This window comes from Xiphophorus hellerii, chromosome 1, assembly GCF_003331165.1.
Source record: "Xiphophorus hellerii strain 12219 chromosome 1, Xiphophorus_hellerii-4.1, whole genome shotgun sequence".
Lineage (NCBI taxonomy): Eukaryota > Metazoa > Chordata > Actinopteri > Cyprinodontiformes > Poeciliidae > Xiphophorus > Xiphophorus hellerii.
In genome coordinates, this window is record NC_045672.1 from 2,676,039 (window position 1) to 2,689,879 (window position 13,841).

Here is a 13,841-nt window from a genome sequence, read left to right on the forward strand (position 1 = left end):
TCAGAGGGAGGACAGATAACATCTGCTGACTGCTGCAACCATTGGTTTACAGTCGGTCCAGAACAGTGATATACATCTTTTCGCATTGAGCAAACTTAAGTTTATAAATGTTTGTTCATTTTTAGTATAATTACGGTATGTTTTTCTGGGTACAGTCACAGCTTTGGATCCAATATTATTTATTATTATTTGTATTATTGTAATATTTGTTTTTTTTACCTCTTTCCAAAACAGCATAATTTTCCTACAATACCACATACAGTGAACCAGAGTCCCTCTGTCTTCTGTTCATTTTGGACATTATACCTGTTATACCTATTGAGGTCCACTAGTGTTATATAAATCCACATTAACCATTTAAATAGGATCATTTTAAGAGCTGTGTTGATAGAGCTGGTGTTGGCCGGTTTGCATGCTGTTTGCCGATCTTCCTCAGATAACTCTAGCAGTAAATCTTCCTTTGGAGCCTTAAGTCTGTTATGAGGTCCTTCAGATATATGTAACATCTTTGAGTGATAAAACTCTGATATGATACCTTTCTTCAAACTGTTCTTTGTTGACATTTTTTCTAAAGTTGACTTGGCAGGTTTTGTCAGCTCATTATTTTGACTCGTTCTTATAAAGTTTCTGAGTTGAAGATATTTAAAGAAGTGTTTCTTCTCTAGGTGGAATTTATGTTGTAGATCCTGAAAGCTCATTAGTATGCCTGAGTCTGGTACATAAAGATCTGGAGTCCTTTGTCTTTCCATGCTTTAAACGTTGCATCTGCTCCACCAGGTACAAAAAATTGGTTACCCCACACTGGACTGAACAGAGACAGTTTGGCTTATTTAAAATTTATTTTACATCTCTCGATATTCTTATCATATTTTTAAGAAATGGGTTCTTAGTCTGTTTCAGAAGCTTTATTATTGAATTTGAATATAAACATGAAGGGAGAGTCAATTATAAATCCTGAGTCTCCTTGTCGGTCCAATGTGAAGAATGATTACTGTAATAAAACATCATAAACCTCAACTGCACAGCATAGTAATACAAGTGAATATTTGGGCACTTCAAGCCTCCACGGTCATAATGGAGGTACAGTAAGGACTGAGGATAATGCATCTTTACTCTCAGAATTTGAAGACTCTTGTCTTTTAAAAGCAATATTATTTCCAGGTTAACTGACGTTGCTAATTGTGTGACATTTTGACATGAAGAATGGCAAATATTTAACTCCAAATTTCCAGCTTTAATACCTTGTTATGCATCAGCATATGTATGTATGTAAGCCACACTCTAAATTCAGTAGGCACCCAATAATCTATCTCATTATATTTATTGCCCTTTTCTAGACACATTTTCCTTTGCAGTTTCACTTGTTTTTCAAACATGAGGACGAGGCAATATGTTTCCCCAGTTAAATTATATGAAAATTATGTATTCAGTTTTGCAATGTTTTTAAGAGTGAATTTTAAAAATTCTTCAGATTAAGCTGTAACGAAGTCAGTCTGTTGTTTTTATTCATGCATCTCCAGTTTATAATGGCATAAAGCCTTTATCTTTACCACTTCAACTATCTTCATATTCCCCACAGGAAAGGGCTGTAAGTGGGTGGACACTCCAAAAGGTTTCCAGCGCAGTTCAAAGTGCCTTTTATTGAACAGAAGAGTCCCGATGGGGTGCCTGCCCTCCTTCCACCTGAGACTATGACTAGGAACTCAGTTGAAAAGTTTTCTTGTTGAACTGAAGCACAGGGAATGAGTCAAAAAGCAAAGATGAAACAAGCTTTGTAAAGGAGTGTTTTTTTGGGCCCTATTAAATTTTCTTGCAAGTTAGTATAGCATGGATGAGTTTTCTTTGTCTGGTGATTTTTAAGCTTTACCAAACCAGATTCAGAACTGATTAAGAAGGTGAAAGTCACAACCTCATGTCCTTGACTGTGAAAGTTTGAGCATTCATCACTGGCTTTTACACTGACCTTGAAAAGGTTGCCTGACTCCAAGCTGGGTCACAGAAGTCTCTCATTATTCCCTGGGTCGTGATTTAAAATAGACTGTAGGACTCCTTATGGATAGTTCCCATGTGGCAATGAGCACTTTGTCATTCTCCAATGCTATAAAACAAAATTCATCAAATTTTGAACCTGCAGGCCAAAAGAAAAAGAGCACAAAACTTCACCTAGACAGGCAGTTCTGGATAACTTTTTATCTGACATGTATCCACTGTGTTACCCTCTGAACTACACACACACACACGCAAACAGGTATTTTAGGAGCAGCTATTGATCGGGTAGCTGATGCTTATCGTCTACATCCTCCTCTTTGACCACCCAGACCTGATAACATCCCAACAGATAGCTACACAATCACACTTATCCATCAGAGATAACACTCAGGACACAACTATTCTAATGGACTCTTTTGATAAAGGGCTACGTTGTCAGTCTAGTAGATATCTCACTAAAAGCAGTATCTTTTTGCAGTTTTCATAAACTAGGAAAGCACCAGCCACTGGATCTGGACTTGAGTCTCAGAATTGAGTTGAATTGAAGTCGCAAACACAAAGAAACGTCTGAGACCTGACGTAGACTCAAGTTGTTGGATTTGACTCAAGCTAAGCCCCTTCTCCATTATCAAGTCTATCAAGCTAATGCTTTGGTTCTAGCCAAGTTGTGTCTTAGTGACATTGTTCTTAAATTAGATTTTTTTTTTGTTTTGCTTGATCAAGTAAAAAAAAAAAAAAAAAAAGTTGAAAAAGAGAAAAAAAATCTGTTGGTAAGAACCTTTGTGTGTACCGTTGCATGAATTGTCTCCCCTTAGATTGAGTAGTGAGACCTGCTGGGATTTACTGCATGATCCGCTGTACATCTGGTATGTGAGTGTGTATTACCTCCTGTTAAATTTATTCTCTAAGGGTATAACTATGTTAGTGTGTCCAACTGAGATATTGCTGAACGGATTACTCTCCCTCTTCTACTGGGAAGTTTGGTCATCATATCAGCGTCTCTTCTGTGTGTGTGGAGAAGAAAACCGGTCAATAGGGTCTCGCCCCCTTCTTTCTGAAACGCTCCAGTGGTCTGTGACTTTAATCCGTTGGTACCGTCCACACTGCGTTGACCCCCCCTCTCACCTTCTGTAATACACACACACAGACAAACACACACGGACCTCCTCATCCGTCATACTCTGAGGTTGTCTCTGCCTCAGTGAGGTGGCCTCGTCGGTGACGGCCAGCAGCCAATCGGGGAACTCGCCTCATGTGTGACATCGCTGTCAGTGTAGCGTTGTCATCATGATGAAAATCAAGAAGAAGAAAAATAAGCAGGCAAACAAAAATCAAACAATTGTCATTGTTTTCCACTTCTCTTTTTTTTGTCTTTGACATGAATTAACTCGCTTTTTTGTTTTCTTTTACAAATAAATTCTCCGCTGCAGCTTCACAAACGCTTTCCTAGTTCTGGGAGAGTAAATTAATGCCTCCCATTATTTTTTTCTCTTGTTCGCACAGCCACGGGAAGAGGATAAGAGAATGGAGGGTGAAGGGAAAAGAGAAGTGATTTAGACTGAGGAGGAGAGGAAAAGTCAATATGAAAATGCAGCAGGGTGTCCTAGTCAGCTGGAGTTCATGACTGCAGGCGTTGCAGTGGTTAAATAAACCACAGGGCAGGTAGAGACCAGAGGGGGTCGAGAGGAGATCAGGTGTTCGGAAGATGTGTACACACATCTTTCCAGGTAGATTGGAAAACTGTGCTGTTTTTAAGTAGTGCATGTGAAACCCTCAGGTGTTCTGTTACATAACCACTGACTGTATCCTGAACTTCCTGTCAAGAAAAACTGAGGAAACTTTGGCTCCTTTAGGTGACACAGGATCTACAGTGGATTTCAAAAGTCTATGCACCTTGATTAAAAAGCCCAGGTTTTCTCATATATACAAAATGAGACTATGATTAGTAATTTTTAAATTTTTTCTTTGAATTCACCAAAAATCATGTACAGTTTTTACTGCTGTACGGGCAATTTTGTTGGAGTTAATGCAGTCTTTATTTGGTAGGTGGTCTATCAGAATCCCAAACCTTTACCTTTCAGTTCACCTCTCCTGGAGACCCCAAAGGATTTTTCCTCAGAATTATTTTGACATCATTTGAAAATGTAAGAGTTCTTATAGTAAAGCATATATCATTTGTAAAAATTCTTCAGCTTTCTAGGCACCTGAAGGTATTGGGTCAAACTGGATGGTATTTGGGATCACTCACAAATTTCAACCACTTTGAGCCAATACACAGTTCTATGTAAAGAAAAGTGACCGCAGAACAGGATCCCAGCATGTTTCACTGTTCCCATGGTGTTCTTTTAGTGATGTGTAGAGGTGTTTTCATGCCAAATACAGCTTTAGAAATGACGGCAAAAAGTTCAAGTTAACTTTCAGCATCTCATAAGTAGTTGTAGGAGATTAACTGAAGCAAAGGTGTTTTCTTTAGAGAAGGATTTTATCCTGCAACCCTACTCATTATCCTGGAAACATGGAGACTATAGGAAGTCATCACCTTTAGAACACATTCAGGGCTTATTGGACATTTATGTAACTCTCACAGTGTTGTTAACTTCTAAGCATTCAAGATGCTAATTGGAGGTCTTATTGAACATTTGTTTACCTTTGTGCAAACTCTAGTTTGAGCAATAGAATGAGAAAATGTAATTAAAGTTTTAGATGTATGAAAGCTCTTGGGTGTAAACTCAAGAAAAGTGAATGTTAAACTAATTAAAAAGGTTCTTCAAAAATGTTTTCAGTCGAATTACACAGGAAACATGTCACACTAAAGGTAGAAAAAATGTTTTGAAACATTGTATCATTGTCATTTATTTTACACTTTAACTTGCCGTTAAAGTGTAAAATACACACATTTAAAAATGTGTGTATTTTAAGATCTTGTGTATGTTTCCCAAACCACCTAAATCCCTCGTTCAACCTAACCAGTGAAGTTGTTTGTCTTTTTTTTACTCAAACGTCACTGGAAACTCTGAATGCCAACCCACACAATGTAAAGTCTACAGCATTGATGTCTGCTTTGCACCGTGGATTGTAGCAAGGCCATCACTGCAACAAATAACACGACAATTGTGATTGATCCACTCGCTATGCGTTTAAAAGGCACTCAGTTTTCCTTTGTGGAACACAAATGCGCACATGTATCGGGCTGTCATCGAATCAGGTTTGCTGACAAGGCCAACACAATAAAACGTGTTGTTTTTCTAGCAACCACTTTCTCAATTTAAAAGCTAAGCCAATCCTCGCAATGCAATACAAGGCCTGTTTGTATTGTCTCTGCTGAATTCTTCCATCTTTTCTGTGTGGCAGAAGATTTAATAATTGTTGAGTGTTTTTTGGCTTTCCACAAACTTTTAAGTTATTTATTTTTTTCGCACCTTTGCAACTCTGAATGCAACGGTCCAAATTTCAAACTGATGCAGAAGCACATTTTTTGACTGATACAAGTCAACAACAAAACGCTCAATCATTCAAACACTTACATAGGCCTGCTGCAATAAGCAATATATAAATTAATCGCATCATAAATTAAAACGAGCTTGATCATTTACATTTGCATGATTGTTTTTCTCATTTCTTTCTCACTTTCTACTAAAGATTGGATAACAAAAGTCTTTGGTCTGGTGCATTTTTTTTAAACTAGATACTTTTTTGAAGGACAATTTTGTTTCCAAATACTTCTGTGTCCATTTTATTGGTTGATTCAAGTGTTTAGTTTATTTATTTCAGATGTTTAAAATGTCTTAAAGTTCCAGTGTTAAATGTTTGTTGGAAATTAAAGTATATTTGAGGGCATAGTTCCATTATTACCCCATTAGCATTATGTGACTTGAAGATTGTGTCAAAACAATACTATCATTCAGCACAATAACTTCTGGGACAATTTATCGTCCAACAAAATTTATTGTGACAGATCTACTCTGCCAACATATTCACTAACAGTCGTTTCATGCTCACTAACTATTTCTACTAGAAGCTATACAGTTGTATATAACTCAAAACCTTAACCTTATGTTGATATTCTAGTTGTTTCTTCAGTTAGGAACACAGAAACTCAGACTTCTGAGCACTTTTACCCTGACAGCTGTCACTATTAAAACAACGTGTCAGAATTGACCTCTTTTAAATTTAATAGTTTGGAGATTTTTTTTTCTTCTTCTGAACAAAAATTGCGGTAAATTAAAAATTAAGTTAATTTTTATACAACTACATTTAAAAATGTTAGGTTATTATTAATATAAATTTATTTTCTGGTTTCTCAACAAAAACAAATTGATGTTTGTGATAAAAGCGTGACCTGTTAATAATAATAATAGTTCAAATCCATCCAACAATTGCTAACATCAATTCTGGATTCGACTCGTTTTTGTCTGTTGTAGTTTTCCGAGTCAATTGCTTCAATATCAATAGATTTTAGGAAAAAAAATCTTTTCTGAACCTATAATAACGTAGCATAGTGCAGTGACTACCCAGGCAGACAGTGGTAGAAACTGCTAGAAACCCTAATAGAGATTTAACAGCAGCAGTTCAGAAGAGAGGCTCAGACTAATTTCTTTCTGAAGGCTTACCTTCCTCTCCTTTGATCACAGCATCTGTGTGTTTGGCCCCAAGGCTACTGTAAAACACTCCACAGGCCCCAGCACTAGTTTACAGCTGAAAGCCAGAGGGCAAGATTTAGCTCCGGATTGGTGTCAGAGTGTGTTCATGTGTGTGTGTGTTTTAGTGTGAGATGTTCAGTTTGTGCGTGTATTACGTGTATTTCTTTTTTATTTGTTGCAGGCCAGTTGCAACATTTTTGTCCATAGGTTTTTAAAAATAAAGACAATCCTCACTTTAATAATCAAGTGCAAGGATTTCTAGAACTTAGTTTTTGCTAGAGACGTTTCTAGAGTGCCTCACAAATGCATTCATATGTCTTCTAACATTTTTTCACAAATTTTAGCAGATTTTGTGAAGTTGACTTAGCCTATTTCCTTTCTTTTACAATTCCACTTGATTCTCATCTTCCTTCAGTGCGTCGTCTGGGATTTCTCTCATAGAGCTCAATTTCTCTGGTAGAATTTCCAATCAGCAATCAGGAGAAGCTGTGAACACTGTTAGAATGGGAGACTGTCTAAGAGTGTAGTTTATCAATGGCAGCAGAGGAAATGAACAAAGCCGTTAAGTCTGTGTTGGCCACGCTTCCACATATTGAGCAATTGAAGTCAGAGAAAGAGGAATGTTTAAGACATTCTATCGCTGGCAAAGATTTCTTTCTGATCGCTTCCTGTAAACTTCATTGTTTACAGGATTCCTGCTAAACTTTGTAGCAGGAGTTTAGCTTCTTTCATTATACAACTTATTTATTCATAATGGAGCAACATTATGTTCAAGTAGTTCCACTCTTATTCCACCCACCTTTATCCCTAGATGGTGATAATGTGCTTCCAATATAATCCATGTTATTTATTGTATCCGCAGGTAAAACATGTTCTGTTTATTTATATTCAGTTTCCTGATTACTACTTTTTTAGATAACTGTGTGGCTATTCCTGAAGGATAAATTAAAATTTGTTTAAGAAAATGTTCACGATAAACAATGCAATAAATTCCCACCTCCATCACATTTTCAATAAATTCCAGATTTGTGGCGCACATGACTAACAAAATCTCATCTCCATTGATCTTTAAATCCCAATGATATAATTTCAGTTTTTAACATGGCATTTCCTCTAGCTGATCTGCAGTTGTACAGATCGGTATCCAGGCGTAACGAGTGGCAGAATTCCAGGTGTGGATCTAAAGAACGTCCTGGGGAGAAGGAAAAAGAAAGGGGAATGCATCTAGCGTTATCCCAGTAGAAAGGATCAAACAGGAGGTGAAAGTAGGGGTAAAAACAGGGATGCTACACAGAATGTAGAAAAGATCAATTGTGAACTGCAGGAAGAGAGAAAAGAGTGGAGAGAGAAAAGAGGCATTAGAGGATTCCCCCAGGTAAAGGAGATTGTTGTGTCTCATTGTGTTGAGCCGCTCCGCTATCTGATGCAGACTCAGCTCTGACACCTGTCACCACTCCTAATGAAACAGCTCCCACAATCCTCTGCTGCTGAATCTTTTGTTCGCTCCCTGCCTCCTTTGTGTGCTGCCCTCTCTTTCTCTTTCAGGGGTTTGTGCAGTGGCGTCTTTTGTGCAATACATGTAAGCCCAATGTGAGGGAGGTGTTTGAGTGCAATCACGTTCTTCAAAGGAATGCCACCGTGATTCAGATGCATCTATATTTTATGTGCAGAGCCCATAAATTGATCTGGTGGTCAGTTTTTGCTGTCGGTTTCAAAGTCGGATGCTTAGTTTTGGCAAAACTCAAACTATTAGGGATACGTCAAGCTCTAAAAACCAGTAACAAGCTCTTTTCTTTTGCAGTAGCCCATCTTATTGATTTTTTTTAAGACACTGTTGGAGTAATCAATGTGACTAAAGAAAAACACATGGATGACTTTCTCTAGATCTTGGATCGACATAAGTTAATATCGTTTAAATGTTTTTCATGTGATATAAGGTTGACTTTGTAACTGTTTATGTGTCTCTGAAGGTTCAGGTTTACTTTAGCAGTAAGGTGACCTTAGTAGTATGTGACTCATGGTGATTCCAATTCAATTAAAAAGTGATTTACGTATGCAAAAGAGAAATTAAAAGTTTTAAGTCGTATCGTCCAAGTATCTTTAAAAAGACTTTGTGGATGGAAAGTCTTTTTCCATCCACAAAAAGACTGGATGGAACACTTTTTGCAGCTTGGTTCCACGTTGTGGATGTAGCAGTCAGTTTTGCCATTGAGCTGAAGAAGCCTCTGATTAAAGCTAGTAGCTCGATTTTTGGGCAGCATAGATAATATTGCATAGAAACATGTCCTGACCTTCAGTTATTGGCAACCAATGCTGATCCCCATCATTTGCTTTTGCTTCTCCTCATTAAATCTGTTTCTGCCTGTATGGTCGGAAAGCCAGGCAGAGACACGTTCTTTATGATCGAAGGAAGATATGGTTTGAACTTTAGCTTTTGAGATGCTAATCAGCTGCTCCCTGTTGTGAAAACACCTTGTTGCCACGGTTGCGCATCATAACAACCATCAAAAAATCCGTCGAGGCACACAGCATCCAAAAACAGAGGGAGCAATCATCCAAACAATACCTCCAATATTCTGCCTCCATGTTCATTTATTTTGTAAAAACATGCAACGGTTCTCCGTCATTATGGGATTCATTCATGCTCCTTTGTACATTTCTTTTTCTTCCATCCCGACTGATGCCTTCAGGGAGTCCATTGTGTTTTTTTTTTTTTACCTTCCCTTTATTCCTTATATTTCCTTCAGCTCATCTTTTTTTGTTATTTTTCTAAGATTAAAATCGGCTCGTGAGCATTCTGACAGCATCTGTGACTGCTTAAAATTTGACTGTCAGCCTCACTGACTAACAGTCTGCTTCACTGAGCTTCCTGGCATTGATTCGATATCTTATCAGTTTTCTTTCCTCTTACTTTGTGAGGAAAAAAATATCAGCATTTATGTAGAGGAGTTCACAGAAAGTTATTTTACCTCACAAGTTTTTAGTTGCGATAATGATAGCACCTGATCACACGGATAAAAAGCTAACCTGTTTTAATGGTTATTATGCTAACAGTTGTAGTTTTAGTATTACTGCTGTGATGTTTTGAGGTAATTTACTATGTAGAATCAGTCACGGAACATTCACAATATTTACAGAAAATAATTGTTCAGAGGAAAAATACAACCAAGTTCCTTGTCTGAGGCGTCTGAAAGGGGAAAGGAATATTCTGGAGTGAGTGGTTGAAAATGATCCAAAATGCTATGAAATGCACAGTTGGGAGAGTGGCTTACTGGTTTTGAGATATGGCGGAGTTGAAGGTATTTGACTAACCCTGGTGTTGAGTACGACGGAAATGTCTTAAGAGGAGTGTGTTCCAAAGATGGTGGGCCAAGTAGGTGAATCCTAGATCCAGGAGAAGGATGAACTAAGAGTTGGGGAATGTCAAATCTGGCCTGGTCAAGTGTGTTGAGGATACGTTCCTAGAAACATCTTGGATTTTGCCACAGCAGGTTTGTCAAAAAAGTCCACAGAGGAAAAGTCAATTTTTAACGTGACAATTACTGTTTAGATTTTTCTAGAATTACCATTTTAAAATGAAGACTGTTAAAACCCCTTAACGTTGTAAACCCTTACTGGATCCATCCATCCACCATGGATCTCTCAAATTAAGTATCTGTGATTTTAAACAGAGGTATTTTTTACATTATTATCCCTATAACAATAATATACTGTATATCAACAGGTCATTGAAATATTGTTGCAATTTCTCAATTAGTTGTTACACAGTATGAAGACTTTTGGGAAAGAGTAAAAGAGTTTTTTGGCTGGTGTTATGCCATCCTCCCAGCATTTTCCTTTTCCCTTAGACTCACATTTTTTTTCTGACTGTATTAATAAAACTGTTGGTATGGCTCTGCTCTGCTTCCCTGTTGCTTACATAGCATCCTGCTGTCTGAGATTTCTCTTTGATACAGATGTTTGCTATCACAATAGGACAATTACAGTGTGCTTGATGGTGTTTGAAGTGGGATTAGTTGTTGCATTTGCTTTTTAATATTCATACATCCTATCAATGATTTACAACATCCTTGTCTCGCTGTTGAGGTTAATCTGAAGGGTAGAAACTACTTGTTTCTGATTTGTTTTTTTACACGTTTAGATTTCAGAGAAAGTAAAACAGTTTAAATCTTGTACCCTGGTATGATATTTGAAGATTCAAGAATTTTCACCTGCAACCCAAAGAAGCTTCTCTAATCTTGACTGAGTTAAATCTCATTTGGTGAAGCATTCTAAAAAAACACCAGTTTTTTTTCCCTTTATTGTCTTTTATTTTAGCTAAGGCAAAAAAGCAGCATTTCCTTGCCTCTATTAACATAATAAAATATGCTGTCTTGGCCAATTTGCTCTTGGTTAAAAAGCATCAAGAAGGTGGCTGTTTAAAGTGCTGAACTCCCAGTTATCTCACTTTAATCCATTAAACAGTGTTACAGTACAGTATGGTGGGAAATGCTGCCTCGGGCTGCTGGTTTGGTGCGCACAGAAGGAATAAGAATATGCTGTGATGGGTTTCTTTAAGCCAAAACATGCCTAATATCCATAAAAGCCTCATTAATATGGCAACGGGGCTCTCTTTCCAAATTGGCTTGTACTTTTTTTTTTTTTTAAACCAGTCACTGCTACATTCAATATTCAGTGTTTAATAAAAAATAAATTTAAAAAAACGAGCTGATCCTCCTGAGAAATGATCATTTGTAAGAAAGGGTTTTAGGCTGGTTGATGTCGGCCGGAGAACAAAGGAAGCTGGAATGGTGCTGGATTAGCGTCCAGTGTGGTAGAACGCTGTTGGGAAGCGAAAAGAAGACGGATTCATCATAATGGACGCGAGGGAATTTATCCAAATTGCGCTGCCAAAGGCAATTTTAGTCACTTTTAAATCTGCATGTTTTTTTCTATGGATTGAAGTGATGATGATATATTGTTTTCTTCTTGCTTCGCTTCATGCTAGCATTCAGGTTAAGTAATGATTCACGGACATGAGCCGCATGTTTTTCTTTTTCTAATGAGTTTGTATTGCAAAATGCAATCCCTTCATACGAAAGACAAAAGTTAGCTCCAGGAATTAGCTTCTTTAATCTTCTGCCTTCCCAGGAGAGCTTCATTATGTTCTGAGTGGAGCCACCTACTGGTAGGGAAGAGCTCTGCAGAAATTACATTGTCATTTCAACAATTTAATTTAGTTTGATCGTCTTGATACAATGTCATTTCTGAACTGACATCTTAAGTATGACATGTTGGTCAAATCCAGAGCTGTGTACAATTTTGTAGTACTTTGATTTGACACATGATGTTCTGCCCAATTTTGTATTTGGGGACTTTTCACTCTTCTTTTCCATCCTCCTTGCTTTTTTAAGCTATTTTACTGCCTTAGTTACTATTTAGAAACTTTTTTTTTCACAACGGGCTATACGGGTTATTGAAGATGAAGGGAAAAATAATGTGTAATGTGTACTTTGCTGTAGTACACTTCCAGCAAAAAATTCTAAAGTTTCTAGATAAATTCCACATTTATATAAGAAAGAGAGACTTGTGCGTGTATAAAAGTCATGCATTTAAAATACTGAGATATTCTCTGTAATTGCAAAGTGAGAACTTTGCGCTAAAAAAGAAAACTAAAAATATTAAATTTATGAAGTTTCATCTGGAAATGTACCTTTTTTTACCTTTTCATCAACATAGAATTTTGAGTTTTTTTACTTGTAAATATGTGAACATAATCTAGAAATTCCTGACTTTTGGTGGGAGTTTTATTTTATTTTTTTTTAATTCACAATGTCCCTAATACTTTGTAGTATCTTTGTACACCTGTGAGAGTCACCAAGTTTATATTTCCCATTTATGAGCATAATCTAGAAAACAAAACTCTGCTTAGTTCTGATTTTTTCCCTATAATCACTTTTATACTGGATTGTGGCTCATTGTGGTTGAATTTAAAAAATATGCCATTTTTATTCAGCTACAAATCAATTTTCCTGATTCATTCACGCCACGCCACCTCATATTATATCATGTAGTATTATAGTTTATTCATATTATATCCTGTAGGCTCATACTGTATGTTGTGATGCATCATATATGGTGTTCTATTACATTGCACCATTGTAATATACCATAGTGGATGATATAATGTTTCACATTACATTGTGACATATTACGTTTTATATTGTATCACAGTGTTTCACATCACATTGAGTTGTATTTACCGTATTTTCCGGACTATAGCGCTCACCTCACTATAAGCCGCACCCGCAAAGTCTTTTTTACAAAACTGGAAACGTACATATATAAGCCGCACCCGGCTATAAGCTGCTGGTATCTCCGCTGCTCTCGGTTTTCCACAAGGAAGCAGCAGAGGCGTCTCCAACGTCGAACCATGGATTCGATCACACTGAGCTTACATGCAGCGGCTATCGATCTGTACTACCAGATCGATAGATTTCAACTTAAAAGCTGCATCATATGAACTTCTTCGTGTTGTTTCCATGATGAGGGGGTATGAGCTTGAAGAAATTTCTCCATCGTGCCTGCTGCTAGCATGTGCTTGTGCTAAATGAAAATCAGCACTTTCTTCTTTGATTTCAAAGTTTGATTTCCAATGATTCACTTCCTGCTAAAGAGCCCCCTGGTGGTTGAAGAAAAAACCACAGAAAAGCCGCACCAGGCTACAAGCCGCATGGTTCAAAGCATGGGACAAAAGTAGCGGCTTATAGTCTGAAAAATACAGTAGTTGATTTAAAACATTGAATTTGAATGGATGGTGATGGGAAGTTGAAGTTAATGTTTGCCGTTTATTTACGTTTCCTCTCTTCGTATTCTTCCTCCAGGACTGCCCTCAGATCCTGCCCTCCACTCAGATCTACATTCCAGCCGGGGTAATGAGGCCGATCACCCTGCTGGCTCAGAACCTGCCCCAGCCTCAGTCCGGACAGCAGAACTACGAGTGCATCTTTCACATCCAGGGCAGCACGCACAGCGTCCCGGCGCTGAGGTTCAACAGCTCCAGCATCCAGTGTCAGAAGACCATGGTAAGATCAGCGTGAAAACTCACACACCTTCCAGGAAGTCATGAGTTTTTGTGTCTTTTGCATGTTTTGTGTTGCTGTCACCGTTGTAGAAGTCGTCATTTCCTGAGCTCCAGTCAGGATGTGAGGCGTTTTACCAATTCCAGTTCTG

General features: G+C 37.6%; 1 protein-coding gene across 2 annotated transcripts in view; it reads left to right on the forward strand.

Annotated features, from left to right (window-relative positions):
* Positions 1 to 13,841, forward strand: part of LOC116723678 (plexin-A1-like) — a 279,486-nt gene that overhangs the window by 176,595 nt on the left and 89,050 nt on the right. For both annotated transcript variants that reach the window (XM_032568758.1, XM_032568767.1), the window contains exon 10: positions 13,493 to 13,693. In XM_032568758.1, coding sequence (XP_032424649.1) covers positions 13,493 to 13,693 — 201 coding nt within the window. The remainder of the gene's footprint in view (positions 1 to 13,492; positions 13,694 to 13,841) is intronic.